At 44.6% G+C, this 16,570-nt stretch overlaps 1 protein-coding gene across 1 annotated transcript in view; it reads right to left on the bottom strand.

The window, feature by feature from the left end:
• Nucleotides 1-1,449: 1,449 nt before the first annotated feature.
• The window catches only part of tgfbr1b (transforming growth factor, beta receptor 1 b), a 49,824-nt gene continuing 34,703 nt past the window's right edge, over nucleotides 1,450-16,570 (bottom strand). Inside the window, exons 7-9 of the mRNA XM_072451132.1 lie at nucleotides 10,190-10,314; nucleotides 8,642-8,772; nucleotides 1,450-6,368 (exon numbers count right to left, since the gene is read on the bottom strand). Coding sequence (XP_072307233.1) covers nucleotides 6,243-6,368; nucleotides 8,642-8,772; nucleotides 10,190-10,314 — 382 coding nt within the window. The 3' untranslated portion in view covers nucleotides 1,450-6,242. The remainder of the gene's footprint in view (nucleotides 6,369-8,641; nucleotides 8,773-10,189; nucleotides 10,315-16,570) is intronic.

The raw sequence follows: 16,570 nt of genomic DNA, 5'->3' as shown, positions 1-16,570 counted from the left end.
TCAGAGTGGCTCTTTAGTTAATGTAGTCTTACAGATACATTACAAATGTATGTGCATTTGCATGTCCCAGACATACAGATCATGTAAACACTGTACACAGCAATATATCAATTTTATTCCATAATACAATCAAATGAAAGGGCAGGACAATAGATAGATACTGTTTTTGGCCATAAGAAGGTTATGGAATTGTACATTGGGCCCCACAAGTCACAAGGGCCTCAAAGCGCTCAAAGAAAGATTAGATTACGGATTGCAATTGGTATTATAGATTTTGGGGATCTGAAATCACTTATGCATAATATCATTTGCACATTTGGCCCAAATATAACCCTATGTTGGCCCTGATTGGATGGATGGATGGATGGATATATATATATATATATATATATATATATATATATATATATATATATATATATATATATATATATATATATATATATATATATATATATATATATATATATATATATATATATATATATATATATATATATATATATATATATATATATATATATATATATATATATATATATATATATATATAGGGGGTATTAGGCTGAATGCTTACAGCTCAAACAAGACATTGCTTTGTTTATTATTACTGCATTCATGCAGTGTCCACCAGAGGGCGCTGAGAGACCTCTTTTATTCTTGGATTTAGCATCTCATTTTATACAAAGTACCTTTCCTAAAAGCAGGCCCATGTCCAGGTAAAATATATTACAACAGGATCTTCTATTAAATTCATTTAAATACGTTTATTTGAACTAAACAAAATTTGGTCAGCTAAATAAATAAGTTTGTGAAAACAAATGTTTGGAACGTTCAGTTGGCTGCTGCGGCCTCTTGGTGGCGCTGTTGCACCACTGCACCTGGAGTCACTTCTGAAATGTTCAAACCAAAACTTTCATTAGTCTACATCAGATTAAAGGTTGGGTATGTTGGAGTTTTATTTAAAATGTCAATCATACCCCATCCCATCTATGATCAAATCAAATATAGATTTGACTGATAACAATTGTAAAGCTGATAATTAACTGATTATTATAAAAGCATTCCATATGTCGTACAAGCAGAATGAGCCGTTCATTTATGTTGCCAGTTAAAAGCTTTCCTTCTAAGGTTATATTGTAAAACATAAGAATATTAAACCAGGCTTTTGAACAAGTTGGTCTTTAACTTTTAATGATTTAAGAAGTAGAAGTTGCCTAGAGTTACTTATGGAACGAGTATCTGAGGCCTTATGTTTGTATAAAGCACCACGGGCAGCGCTCCTGCAACAGGAGCACTATAAACAAAGACGTTTTAAATTAAGTTGAAAGCAGCTCAGATAGTGTCAAATATGTCGGACTGTTTTTGACAAAAAAAACATCAAACACAAGTTAAAATCCCTTTTGGAACATGTAAATACATAATGACAAAGAACAGACAGAGGCGGCGCCGTAGTGAAAGCTTGCTTCTTTATTCACACGTCTACACAGCTATGTTAAGAGTTAACATACGTGTCAATCCTCTACTTCCTATGCTCGTCCATCATCTGTACACTATAGAAAAGATCTGAATATGCTTAGAAAGAGCGGGGAGGCGAGGGGCGGAGCTTGTCGGGAGGGCGTGTCCAGTCCATGCCCTTCGAGAGCCACCTCAGCCTCCCGCTCTTCTTCTGAAAACAAAGACATCATGAACAAGGCATTGGTACCAAAGCTGGAGAGAGGGCTGTACAGCTGAGCAGACGGGACAACACGAGGCCAGCGACGACAAAGCACCCAGAACATCATCCGAGAAGTAAACAAACCCAGTTATATACAGTGAGGTAAAACACATTGGTCTTGAAAAGGAGGTATTCTCTTTTGATTGAGTGACCTTTTTAATACGTTTGTTTGTTTTTTTCGTTTTTGGCTGCCGTCCGCACTAAAGGGGTGACATCCGTGAAGCAGAAGCTCTGGTGCGGATGCAGACACAATCGCATGCGGTCTTGTCATTCAGGAGGGTCGAACCGAGGCACCAACCAAAGGTAATAAAGCTTTCTGCTACCTGGGCCCCAGCAGCCTGCAGCAGCCATTCTGGGGGGGGTGTAGGGGGGGTCGCAGCCCTTTGGCCCCCGGCTCAGAATCACAGTGAGCGGGTGCGAGCATAGATAGGTCCGTAGACTTGCGGTGGCCCAGAGCTTGCATAAGGAGGGTGGGCTTTGGGCTCCGGCTCGGCCCTTGACTGAGGCCTCGTACATTCACTGGAGTTGGGCTGAGAGCTGGCATAGTCTTGAGGTGGCTCCGTGTGCTGCTCCGGGGGTGAGTGCCAAAGGGCTGCGGCAACTAAACATGGATTTGGTCGCAATCTGCCAGCGGTTCTCAAACTGTGAAGTTGTGCAATGAATAGACATTTAACCAAGATTGAGATTTATTAGTCAGTGATCAACTTTAGAGTTAAGAAATTAGACTTTTTGATTTTAGGCCAAAGCCTGTTTGAATCAAAAATGATGATTCAACTCCATAAGGGGAAGAAAATGGTTATGTCCAGCTCTTTGGAAGAACTTTCTGGTTTTAGTTCTGTCTTCAATCTGGATTTCAATCATGTTTTAGAACCGCTTTCTCAGATGGAGGTACAGGGCTAGTTAGTTTGCCAATTTTCCTTGGTTCTGACCAAGTTTTGTGTAAAAACAACAAGGCTGAATAAGTTTGAGAAACACTGGCAAACACAGTCCCCAGTAAAAGGACTGGGGAAGGGGTGTCCAAACTTAACATGAAGGGCCGCAGAGGTCCTTTGTGGCCCCAGCTCTTTGTACAGGAATAGCCACTATCCAGCATTAATTGCATATTTTTTTTAGCTTGTATTTGATCAATTCTTTCATAAGTAAAGAGCTCGTCCCTGTGTCTTAGTTTGGACACCCCAGATTTAGAAGGTCTATGGAGTTTCTAAACTGTATCTTGAAGTTGCCCCGCGGTAGAATTGAGAGGCTGCTGCAGACCGTGGGAACCAGCTGACAGGTTTTGATTTAAAAAAGGAGAGGAGCAAATGACAAGAGAAGGCAGGGACTCAGAGATCTGCTGTCTCTGGGCTCAGTAAAGCAAAGGCTGCTGGTGCTTTTAAGACAGAATGAAGCTTGTCCTGGTGCCGGGCAGACAGACTGCTGCTGCTGCTGTGTGGAGCAGGTTTTGTTCCATGTCCCAGAGAATGAGGCCGCGATGAGAGCACCTTCGGGCTGAGTTCACACTGAGCAAAACGGGGAACAGGGAGGAGATCAAACTGAGGGATGAGGGAAGAAGTTGGAGAAGCAGGACCAGAGAAGGGGCCCAGGGACCAGAGGATGAAACGGTGAGCAAGGGAAGCATCATCAGGGAATATGAGACCAGAGAAGAGGAACCATGAATACAAGAACCAGAGAGACTGATATTGCGCTTGGCCAATATAACAGAGATTGAAAATGACTTTGATGATTTTTAAAACACTGTAAGGACCTTTGAAAGGATTTTCTACCAGGCCAATATTTACACGTTTTAACGCTATTTAAGTGAGTTTGCTTAAAGAATAGACCTCACAATTTTTGAACACTTCACTGCTTCCATCTTATCCAGTTAGTGAATTCAAATGACATGAATGAATGGCCAATCTTCTCAGAGGAAAGGAGGGAAGAGGAGCCCAGATGGACTAAGAAACAAGGGTGAAGGTGGAAGAAGAAAGACAAAAGGGGGGCAAAAGATCCAGGAAGCAGGGGCACCAAGGAGACCAGGGAAAAGAGGACCAGTGGAACCAAGGAGCAAGGAAACCACGGACCAGACGGAAGAGGCAAGAGAAACAAAGGGTTCAAAGGAGACGACGAAGCGGAGGAACCAGGCTGAAGTCTGGACTCGCCGACTGACACTTCCACCACGTTGCCAGGTAAGACTGATATCCTCGCCCCCGTTCTGCCTCGCTGGGCCGACATTCAATCAGCACAGTCCATCGAACATTTAGTATTCATATAGCAGCAAAAAAATGTTCAAATGTCACCATTATTTTTGTTTTACTTTAAAAAAAATCAATTTACAAAGTTTACAACGTCCCGCTTGATTAAGACTGCGTCGTGACTCCAACAGGCCAAGAGACTGTTTTTCAGGGTGCAGATGATGGAGATGAGATTCAGGGGCATTTTTATGATGATCCTCAGAGCGTAATGAGGACATTTTGCTCCTAAAATGTCAATCGAATTCAAAGGAGGAGAATTTGGACAGAGAATCCTCCTGACAGAAGTGGGTGGGGCTCGTCAAACCTTCCTCACTTACGGAATGTGACTTTTGAGAGCAGACCTGAACGTTTGGCTTTCAATCTGACCATTTTTTTTTTGGTTTTTTAAATCAACAGAATACACGTTGCTACACAAGATATTTTTTTTTTGTACAAAACTAGCACTTTTAAATTGAAATATCCGCTCGGTGAAAAATAACTGCTTGTCTTGCGTTCCCTGTGGACAGCCCGGTGACGTGTCCAGTGATTGGCACAGGCCTGGGTTTGTGGCAGTGGCGTGAGGAGGAGCGGTGGGACAGAGACATGGCACGAGGGCAGCAGCACATACACACTGATGCGTCCGTATGGAGAGAGGGTCACGCTGCCACACAGCTCGCCCGCCGGTCAGCCTCGGGAGAAGGGCACTTATTGCTGAGCAGAAAGATGTTCTCCGGACGCAGCCGCGCGGTCACGGGCTGCGCTCTGCGGGCGCCGAGCTCGGGTTAGACGTGTGGCAACATTGGCAACGCAACCACAACTAAGACAGACTTAACAGATGCTACATACATGTTCATCTTTTAACATGATCATAAAAATCAACAATATATAATAATAATAATAATAATAATAATAATACTCATTTTTTTCATATAAAAGAAAATCAAGACTCTTCTGTGTTGGTCCCTTAAGGCTTGCTAAGCTGAAATGAAAGTCCATTTTCATTTTTTGTGTTCATAAATTTACATTCTAGTAGAAAAAGCGGTAAAAAGAAAACAATACACACCTGGAAAACCTATGGCTTAGTAAATCTCCATTTGCTATATTTAATGAATGTCACTGTCGAGTGATTATCCTAGAGCCACGAGAGCGGCACGAGCACTGAACTGAACCCAAAACATTTAGGGGCAACATCACGTAGTTTGCTTTGCGAGTCTGTGGTCAGCCCCCCCGCTGTCCGGTGAGACTGAGGTGGTCTGCTGTGGGGTGGGTCCAGATGGCACCAGGTGTCGCGGGCTGCTGCTGATCGGTGCATAGAATGAGCCCGGGCCAGAGAGGAGCGGTAAAGCACTGGCACTGGCGGTATAGCTGAGTATGGTATGGTTATGCAGGATATACAAAAGAACACTTGGTCTAGTGCGATTGCATATGTGGCAGCATGAATGAGGTCGTTGTGTCCAGGTTGTTTTTTACAAAGTGATCCTCTGCCTCCGCAAAGACGATACAAGAGAATAAATACAAGTGAGCGGTCACCACGGGAGCCCAGTCACAGATGAAGAGGAGGCAAAGAGGGTCCAGCTGTGGACTGATACCTGAGGGCCGGTCCACGCAGGACTCTCTCCAGGAGGGCACACGTCCACTTTACACAAATCTTACATCTATGTCACTTTAGAGAATAAAATAATTATAATTACATTATTAAAATGTCTCTGTATATTCACAACTTATTTTAGATTCTCATCTCTAAAAGGAATATACAGTAGAGTAATAATCTAAACAAGCACCAGTGGTGTAAGTCCTTCATTTGATCTCAGAACTGGACCATTAATAATTAACCATAGACATGTGGGGTTTGGACCCTCATTGATTTTTCTTGGTTTTGTTTCTGTGACTTGTGGGAGGAGCACTCGCTGATATCAGCGTTTCACTCCAGCGTTTCACTCACAGGTTTGCCAACAACTTTATAGAGTTGTGTTGTAAAACGTTGTTCATTTTCGTTCTGCAATTTTTCTGCATTTACTTATTACTTATTTGCAGTAGTGTTAATAAAATGAACAAAACCTTCTGTCATCACTAAATAACGTTTGGTGTGCTTGACACACCAGAGGCCCTGATGGAGAGGGCCCTGCTCATGAACGTAGTGGCAGCTCCAGGCCTGCAGGGGGCGCTTTCCCGGCTGAGGCCCCTTGGAGCTGATATGACAGATGGATATGAGGGTAGATATGAATATGTTCCCTTCATGTTGTTGACGGTGCGGTCACACTTCCTCACACGCTCCAAAGACACACTAATGCTGATGCGGGCAGTGGGAGGAGCCTCTACATCTTGATGCCCTCCTGTTGGCTGAGCTGAGACAGAGTCTTCTTGATGCGCAGAGCCGTGAGGCGGGCGGCGCCGTTAGCATACCAACACTCCCTCATGATCTTGGCCATCACCCGCAGCGCCTGCACAGAAGAGCACACGGTCAGGTTCACCACTGGAGCCAGTGTTCACACCAACTGCATCATCGCCTTTAAAACTGCAGCACAACAGTTGGGGCAGAATCGTAACATCATTAAATGATCATTTGGACATTCTTTGTAATCGATGCCTCCTCTGGAGCCTTCTGATTATGGAACATATCTGACTTGATGAAATATTAAGTGCCTGTTGGGCTCTGCTGTGTGCTCACTTAAACTTTAATGAGGATGTAATGGTTGAGCCGTGTGTGTAATCACTCGGACAAAGAGCTGTGCATCAGCTAGACCGCACTTCAGACTCTCTCCTGCACCAACTCTTCATGTGCCTCTGACCTCAGCCTGGATCACTTCTGTTCTGTGAGTTCTTCTGTAGAGATGGCCCTGGTAAAGCCAATTAAACCAGACCAACTGGCAAACCAGAGGAGAATATAGACCATTTCTACAGTGAACCAGTCGCACAGCGATCTTTACACTGGAAGCATTTCAGAAATAAGAACACAATGGATCATGAATATGTTTGTGCTTTGCAAAGGGCATTATAACACCAAATAATTACAACTTCAATAAATTGCATTGAATTCCTGAAGCCCTAGTTGCAACCAGCCAAATACTGTGAATTAAACAGGCAAAGAATCTTTCCCAGTCACACAAGGCAAGTCTCAAACCACAAATCCATGAACACATTCAAATATTCTATGAAGTTCTGGTGAAAATATTGACCAGTTTGAACACACTTTTACCAAAGAACACAAATCTTTCCAGAGAATCAGTTGCGTCTGTAGCTCTCCAGACATAAGTAGTGAGTAGACGTGTTGTTAGGCTCCGTTGGCACGTCTTTGGTGTGGTTGTAAGCGGCATGTGGCTAGGGATGACTCAACGTTTATGCCGCGCTCGCAGACGCTCCCGACTACGCATTCCACTGCTCATTCATCGCCTGGAGCGCGGCCAACGCTCACAACGTTTGGCAACAAGGAAATGTCATACCGCTAGTGTTTACGGTGAATGACTCAAGATTTGTTTACGGTCCAATTTATTAAAAACGGAGGGATGTTTCAGGAATGCCACTGATCAGACAAAGATGCAGTTGTGGGCGTGTCGAGCGGAGTGTATGAATGCATGTCTGGTGCGGGGCCCGGGGTCAGAGCATATGCTGTGAATGATGCGAGTGAGAGAGTGTGTGGGAGGAGCTGGCTGGTGCTCAAACAGTCTGCTGCAGCCAGAGGAAGCCCATTCAGACTACAGACTGCAGACGGGTCAGCGTTATACGGCCGATCCAGAACCGGGCTATTCAGGTCACGCTATAAACACAAGGGCTACAAAAAAGAACCATTGTGAGAAGTTTGGAAGCAAAAGTAAGTCCTGAACCTGAAGTGAGAAGGTTTGATTTCGTAAAGCTGATCATATTCAAAAAGGAACACAATGGTAATGAGAGGAAATGATGGATTTCCCAGTTCTGTGCTGAAAGATTATCAAATCACTCAAATTAAGTTAGAAAATGAAGTTGTTTTAAGGCTGCTTCAACAGAATGATCTCACTATGAAGGACAGTTCCATTGGGTGGGCTGAGTTATAGAGGAGTAAAAACTGAATGACTTAGGCGCAGGCGCTGACCTGGCTCAGGCCTGATTGATACGTGTCGCACTCGGCGCTCTGAAGAGTTCTACACTTCTCCCTCTCTCACCCAGAGCTTTCCAGACCATTGCACTTTTCTGGAGCTTGTTCTGCTGTTTTTTTTTTACATCTTTCCCATCCACAAATGCACCAAGCGCCTTTCTCAAAGACAAAATAGGATGTATTTATACTCGTAAAATAGGCAAAGTACGTCCTCTGCGCCTCCATGTTTGTTTTGTTCGGGTGCTTGACCGTTGCTTTCCGCCAAAACCACAATGCTGCCCTGTGATTGGTCCAGTCCCAGTGGTGGTTCGGCCCTATCCCGAACAGCAACAACAACAGCACTCGAGATGGATTCTCAAGAGTTTGTGAACAAATTATGAGAAGATTGCATTAACATTAGATTAAAAAAACAGGAAAGACTTAAATTGAACATTGGAATTAAAGAAATCTTACTATTCAAATAATAGAATCTTTTGCCATTAAAAAAAAAACATTGGAGACCTGACAGCCGACACAATGTACTTGGATTTTTTTAGGTCTTTGTTGCAAACCATTGTTCACCAGCCACACTTTATTTAACCATTTGCCCGTAACATATTACCATTAAATGTAAGTATTCCTAATTTGAGTTGGGTGGAGTCGTACCTCGCAGCTTTGCCAGCGGTTTGGAATGTTGGGCCGCAGCTTCTGATCACACACCACCTTCCTCATCTCCTCCACAGACGGGTCGGACTGCACCAGGTCGTAGTAGGGCAGCTGGTAGTCTTCATGGATGCCTGAAGAGAGAGACGGCGCGCTTACATTCAGAGACACTACACCGTCAACAGGGGGCGCTGGTCACACTGAACGTTTAACCATTAGAATCACCTGCTGCTGGGTCACGTTCACGTTCTAGCATTTGATCATCTCTAGACTGCATTTCTCTACATTGGCTCAACAAATGTCATTATATTAATCGTACGGTTTAACATTCTTTCAACTGACAGCAATCTGGTCTTTGGAGTTGAATAATGGCACCACTTTGTGAGGCTATTGTGAAAAAATGTAGTTTTTCAACATTTGCAATCACTGGGCCAATCCACATGAAACAAAAACTGAAACTGAGATGAATCACAAAGCCGGTCAACAAATCTGCAAATCTGACCGCTGAAAAGTGAATTCTGTCAGAGAATTGTGGCCTGTTCCAGCTCAGTTTTAAACAATAGGCGTTCTAGAAACTTGTGATGTCACTCTCCCAAACGGGGGGCAAGAGGAAGATGTCAACATTGTACTTTGCCGTGAAATACATACAAATCATTTTCAGACATCTTTAATCTGATGAGTCACTTCTTGTATTACAGCAAAAGTCTGCATTTTAACAATATTCATTTTAGTTGTCTCCATCTGTATGAAATATTATTGACCTACAGAAAGTTTCAATGTCATCTGAAAGCCAGATTCGTTGACCTGGTTAATATCCCTGTAATCACTGGGGTTATTCATAAAATGTGATTGTCGTCAGTTAAAAAGGACTTTAATCCAAAAGTGTATAATGACAGATTTATAGAGCCAATCTCTAACCTCTAAAGAAATTATGATCCACAAATGTTGAGCTTTTCCTGACATTTCCTTCTTAAAACAGCACCTGTCACATAGTTATATATAGGCCCTTGTCCACCATTTGAAATCATGACATGATCAACTTCTAAAACGTGAACGCAGCCTATAAAGGTTCAGCTCTGACATCAGTTTCAATCCAAAAATGCCCCTCAACCTTTCGACTGAGGCAGAATTATGAGCAGCAGCAAAATGTCTTTCAAAATGCTTTAACTCCTTCTTGTCCATGGAGATATTTTCACTCAAATTAACGTTACACAGTCAAATATTCAAGTAGTTTCCCTGTTGTTGCTCTGACCGTGCAGAGTTTAGTTCGCCTGTGTGCTCACGGCAGGGGGAGATAAAGGACACTTCAGCTCAACTAACGAGCAATTTCCCCAGAAACCTCTTTTTTCCAAGACAAAACGGTGTGTGATTCCAAAGCCTGTCATTGGAGCTAAATGTGAACGTAGTGGCAACGTTCCTATCGTTTACCGAGTTTCTCTTAGATGCCAGGTACAATAAATATCATGCAGAATGTTAGACTCCGAATGTTGTTGATGTCATCTGCATAACTTAGATTTGATGATCCCGGTGGACTCGTGCACACGGCCTTACCTCCCATGGAGCAGCGGCTGGCGATCTCCCAGAACACCAGCCCCATGGCGTATATGTCTGCGCGTTTGAACGACTCGAAGTGTTTCATGTTTATGGAGTCGTCCAGCACCTCCGGAGCCATGTACCTGACAAAGAGGGAGAAGAGGGTCACACACGTGGGCAAACTACACACGCACACGCCTTAATTACTGCCAATGTCTTTTTAAACAAAAGGAGCAACAAAATCTGTTCAAAATTGTCCTTTTTTAATTCCATTTGGCACAGAAACTAAAGCTGATGCGTCCAAGTGCATGTGACATTTTTAAACAATAAGCGGTGAATTTCGAAAGTGGAACTGCAGGAAGTCTTCTTTTATACTGCGAGTGCCATAACAGTTCTGGTAGAGCAGTTGTGTTGCTTTAGAGTCCCTCCTCCTGGTTCCACGTTCTTATTCATGGGTTTGGTGCTGTGGTTTGTTAATCGGTGTCTGCACGGCCCGTTCTTCAGTTCCATCTGTCCAAATCTAAAATGCACTTTTGCCTCTGGCTTTTCGGCTGGAGCCCAAATTGCACAAATGGATGATTACGATGAAATGTCTGATGGGAACGCGGCGAAATGATTTGAGTTACGTTGTGGTTTAGTATTCACTCTTGCCTGTTGACATTTCCTTTCTACACGGCAACATCGAGAAGGCGGGGAATATAATGAATATGTTCCAATACTGAAAACATTCTGCAGCAACAACATTTTCACAGTTTCAAGTAGAGCTGGGTTTCGAGTCAAATTTCAAGAATCGATTTGATTCCGATTTTCAAAATCTTTTTTTTTTCGATTTCTCAGATTCCATCCGATTCGATCCGATTTCGATTCGATCCGGGGGTTAATGTTATTAAAAATGAAAAATGTATTTGAACCGTTTCCTTCACTTCATGACTGTGTAGAGAAGCAACATATTAAAACTAGTATTATATCAATATTAAACAGCAAATCTTACAAGTATTGGTAGTTACTGATGGAAGACTGATGAAAAGGTTAAGGGTCAATCTACCTTCAAGAAAGATAATCCAGGAGTCCTTAATTATCTTTCTTGAAGGTAGATTGAAGTTCACTGAGGGAAATGTAGAAAAGAATTTTAATTAAAAAAAAAAAAAAAAAAAAAAAATCGATCTTTGGACGTACGAATCGATAATCGGTCATTAATATGTGAATCGATTAAAAATCGGAAAATCGATTTTTTTCAACCCAGCTCTAGTTTTAAGGAAGTATTTTTTGGCCCAGTTAAACAGTATGAAGCCTGCGCTCTAATGGTTTTAAAAAGGGAACTAAAATCACATCTGAGCAGGTGTTTCCAGAGTCTTAACCTACAGAAAGAGGACATATGTGAGACACTTTTTGATATTTTATTGATTTAAAAAATAGATATATATATATATATATATATATATATATATATATATATATATATATATATATATATATATATATATATATATATATATATATATATATATATATATATATATATATATATATATATATATATATATATCTATATCTATCTATCTATCTAGTTCAGAATACTGGAAATACTGTACCAAAATCTATACATTATGTAACGTTTTACCAGTCCAATTAACGCAAATCATAAATCCTATTTCAAATACATTAACTGTATTTGAAATAGGATTTATGATTTGCTGAGTACCTGATTGGAAGTACAATCAGGTACTCAGCACTCGAGTATTAAGTAAAGAGTAATTATTTGGTCACTATTTTTTACTTCTACCGCGAGTAATATTTAAAGGTTTGCTCAAGTACATATTTTGGTTACTCCCTTGTAAAACATTGCGATGAGTACGATATGCGTCTGAGAGCGTGAGCTGGTGCATTTCCCCAGCTGCTCTCGGTGGTAAACCACAGAAAGGTGTCGATTCAGCTCATTGGGGAAATTTGATTCAAGTGGTTTGGGCGAATGAAGCCACAAACTGTGACTCCCACTTGACATGTGAGAATACAACCTAATCAGACAACTGCCCTGCCAGTCGGCGGGCGCGGGGTAACAAAGGCGAGGATGGGCCAGAGTAAATATAAGCACTGCATTCTGTGTGTACATTTCAAACAGCGATATTCACAGATGTTATACTGAATATGTTGTAAGTCTTAATGGCCAGTTGCATTTTGCAATCTTCCCAGTTGTTCTTCACTGCAAAAATATAAACTTTGACTAGAAACGAGGGAATTTATCAGCCATCGCATTAAGAGAGAAAAAAAAGAAAATGTATCTAGGCTTTGATGAATCTAGAAAAACATTGAAAGCAACAATCCAAGACAAGAAATCTTGTGGTGCATTCACAAAACACTATTGATTAGAATCAGGATTCGTTTGCCTGGCTGGTTAGGTTTGATTGAGTAATTGTGAACGCACAATCCAACTCTGGTCCGGACCAAAGAAGCAAACTCTGATCCGGACCAAAGAAGCAAACTCTGGTCCGGACCAAAGAAGCAAACTCTGGTCCGGACCAAAGAAGCAAACTCTGATCCGGACCAAAGAAGCAAACTCTGATCCGGACCAAAGAAGCAAACTCTGATCCGGACCAAAGAAGCAAACTCTGGTCCGGACCAAAGAAGCAAACTCTGATCCGGACCAAAGAAGCAAACTCTGATCCGGACCAAAGAAGCAAACTCTGATCCGGACCAAAGAAGCAAACTCTGGTCCGGACCAAAGAAGCAAACTCTGGTCCGGACCAAAGAAGCAAACTCTGGTCCGGACCAAAGAAGCAAACTCTGGTCCGGACCAAAGAAGCAAACTCTGGTCCGGACCAAAGAAGCAAACTCTGATCCGGACCAAAGAAGCAAACTCTGATCCGGACCAAAGAAGCAAACTCTGGTCCGGACCAAAGAAGCAAACTCTGGTCCGGACCAAAGAAGCAAACTCTGGTCCGGACCAAAGAAGCAAACTCTGGTCCGGACCAAAGAAGCAAACTCTGGTCCGGACCAAAGAAGCAAACTCTGGTCCGGACCAAAGAAGCAAACTCTGGTCCGGACCAAAGAAGCAAACTCTGATCCGGACCAAAGAAGCAAACTCTGATCCGGACCAAAGAAGCAAACTCTGGTCCGGACCAAAGAAGCAAACTCTGATCCGGACCAAAGAAGCAAACTCTGGTCCGGACCAAAGAAGCAAACTCTGGTCCGGACCAAAGAAGCAAACTCTGATCCGGACCAAAGAAGCAAACTCTGGTCCGGACCAAAGAAGCAAACTCTGGTCCGGACCAAAGAAGCAAACTCTGATCCGGACCAAAGAAGCAAACTCTGATCCGGACCAAAGAAGCAAACTCTGGTCCGGACCAAAGAAGCAAACTCTGGTCCGGACCAAAGAAGCAAACTCTGGTCCGGACCAAAGAAGCAAACTCTGGTCCGGACCAAAGAAGCAAACTCTGGTCCGGACCAAAGAAGCAAACTCTGGTCCGGACCAAAGAAGCAAACTCTGATCCGGACCAAAGAAGCAAACTCTGATCCGGACCAAAGAAGCAAACTCTGATCCGGACCAAAGAAGCAAACTCTGGTCCGGACCAAAGAAGCAAACTCTGGTCCGGACCAAAGAAGCAAACTCTGGTCCGGACCAAAGAAGCAAACTCTGGTCCGGACCAAAGAAGCAAACTCTGGTCCGGACCAAAGAAGCAAACTCTGGTCCGGACCAAAGAAGCAAACTCTGATCCGGACCAAAGAAGCAAACTCTGATCCGGACCAAAGAAGCAAACTCTGATCCGGACCAAAGAAGCAAACTCTGGTCCGGACCAAAGAAGCAAACTCTGATCCGGACCAAAGAAGCAAACTCTGGTCCGGACCAAAGAAGCAAACTCTGATCCGGACCAAAGAAGCAAACTCTGGTCCGGACCAAAGAAGCAAACTCTGGTCCGGACCAAAGAAGCAAACTCTGGTCCGGACCAAAGAAGCAAACTCTGGTCCGGACCAAAGAAGCAAACTCTGATCCGGACCAAAGAAGCAAACTCTGATCCGGACCAAAGAAGCAAACTCTGATCCGGACCAAAGAAGCAAACTCTGGTCCGGACCAAAGAAGCAAACTCTGGTCCGGACCAAAGAAGCAAACTCTGATCCGGACCAAAGAAGCAAACTCTGGTCCGGACCAAAGAAGCAAACTCTGGTCCGGTTGGAAAGGTCCGTCTTAGTCCGTAATTAATCGAACTCTGGCGCGATTTGTCTGAATTGTGAACGCAAACGAACCAGAGCTCAGAACAAAGCCTCGTGACATGAAGTGAAGCTGAGACGCACGTGAGGCTCAGGATCAGGTCGATGGTAACAGGACAAATGACACACAGAAGGACGTGGAAGTGACCGGGGCAGGTCAAACTTCTGGTTTAATTATAAATACTGATGATCACGCAAAAATATCACAGTTTCCAGTGATTCTACTTACAAAAAGCTAAAAGAAGCTAATGTCTATCATCTGTATTAAGCTGTACAGGTAATAGTGATGATATCATCAGAGCCTATGAGATTTTTATTACATTTTCTTTTCTCTGGGGCAGGTTGTGCACATGTGGGGCAGGCTGTGCGCATGTGGGGCAGACTGTGCGCATGTGGGGCAGACTGTACGCGCATGTGGGGCAGGCTGTGCGCGCATGTGGGGCAGGCTGTGCGCGCATGTGGGGCAGGCTGTGCGCGCATGTGGGGCAGGCTGTGCGCGCATGTGGGGCAGACTGTGCGCGCATGTGGGGCAGACTGTGCGCGCATGTGGGGCAGACTGTGCGCGCATGTGGGGCAGACTGTGCGCGCATGTGGGGCAGACTGTGCGCGCATGTGGGGCAGACTGTGCGCGCATGTGGGGCAGACTGTGCGCGCATGTGGGGCAGACTGTGCGCGCATGTGGGGCAGACTGTGCGCGCATGTGGGGCAGACTGTGCGCGCATGTGGGGCAGACTGTGCGCGCATGTGGGGCAGACTGTGCGCGCATGTGGGGCAGACTGTGCGCGCATGTGGGGCAGGCTGTGCGCGCATGTGGGGCAGGCTGTGCGCGCATGTGGGGCAGGCTGTGCGCATGTGGGGCAGGCTGTGCGCATGTGGGGCAGGCTGTGCGCATGTGGGGCAGGCTGTGCGCATGTGGGGCAGGCTGTGCGCATGTGGGGCAGGCTGTGCGCATGTGGGGCAGGTTGTGCGCATGTGGGCAGGTTGTGGGGCAGGTTGTGCACATGTGGGGCAGGTTGTGCACATGTGGGGCAGGTTGTGCACATGTGGGGCAGGTTGTGCACATGTGGGGCAGGTTGTGCACATGTGGGGCAGGTTGTGGGGCAGCTTGGGCAGGTTGTGGGGCAGGTTGTGGGGCAGGTTGTGCACATGTGGGGCAGGTTGTGCACTTGTGGGGGGCAGGTTGTGCACTTGTGGGGGGCAGGTTGTGCAGTTGTGGGGCAGGTTGTGCACATGTGGGGCAGGTTGTGCACTTGTGGGGCAGGTTGTGCACATGTGGGGCAGGTTGTGCACATGTGGGGCAGGTTGTGCACATGTGGGGCAGGTTGTGGGGCAGGTTGTGCACATGTGGGGCAGGTTGTGCACATGTGGGGCAGGTTGTGCACTTGTGGGGCAGGTTGTGCACATGTGGGGCAGGTTGTGCACATGTGGGGCAGGTTGTGCACATGTGGGGCAGGTTGTGCACATGTGGGGCAGGTTGTGCACATGTGGGGCAGGTTGTGTGGTAAATCCATAAAAGCCAAAGAATGAATCTAAACACTGTTTCAAGATGTGACGTGGATCAGGCAGAGCGCCGGGTCTTTCTCTCATTTCCCTGTCACTTCCTTCAGCTGATATTGTACACAGCGCCTCAACTGGTGAGGGGGAGAGGCGTCTTTCTGCACATTTGGTAGGATTGTTAAATAAGCTTAATCTTAAACACTTAAAGCTTATTTACGGTAATACGGTGTTGTTTTTGAAGTTGGGACGAGCAATATACGAGCGCCAATATCAGCATTGTTGAAATCGTAGGGTTTCTCAGTTTTGTTTGTTTTTTCGTTTTGCAATTCATCCAAAAAAATATCCAGCAAACCTTCACCAGAAGCACACCAATCACAGACTCTGCTTCCATTCTTCCCTTTCTGCGGTGTCAGTCTGGTGAGTAGTGATCAGAGCCCATAGAGCCACGGTAAAGTGCTTTGTTGGCTTGTGTGTGCTTCCTGAATGTTTCATGGCTCAGCACGAGGAGGCAGGAGCTTCCCCAGCCCGAGACACATGTCTGCTCTGCCCGCCGCACAAAAGGGGAAGTGAAAGGGAGAAGAGGATCCCAGTGTGCCCGGACAGTGATCTGCAGACAGGAGCGCTTAACCAGAATAAAAACACCGTCTCACGTTACACGTTTGACTCTGCAACACAAGTGTGCACAAGGACGCCCGCTTT

This window comes from Eucyclogobius newberryi, unplaced genomic scaffold, assembly GCF_026437365.1.
Source record: "Eucyclogobius newberryi isolate DKJ021-1_F unplaced genomic scaffold, fEucNew1.0.hap1 SCAF_18, whole genome shotgun sequence".
NCBI classification, from domain to species: domain Eukaryota; kingdom Metazoa; phylum Chordata; class Actinopteri; order Gobiiformes; family Gobiidae; genus Eucyclogobius; species Eucyclogobius newberryi.
Note: the sequence above shows the minus strand (reverse complement) of the source record. Positions and strands in the feature narration are given on the sequence as shown.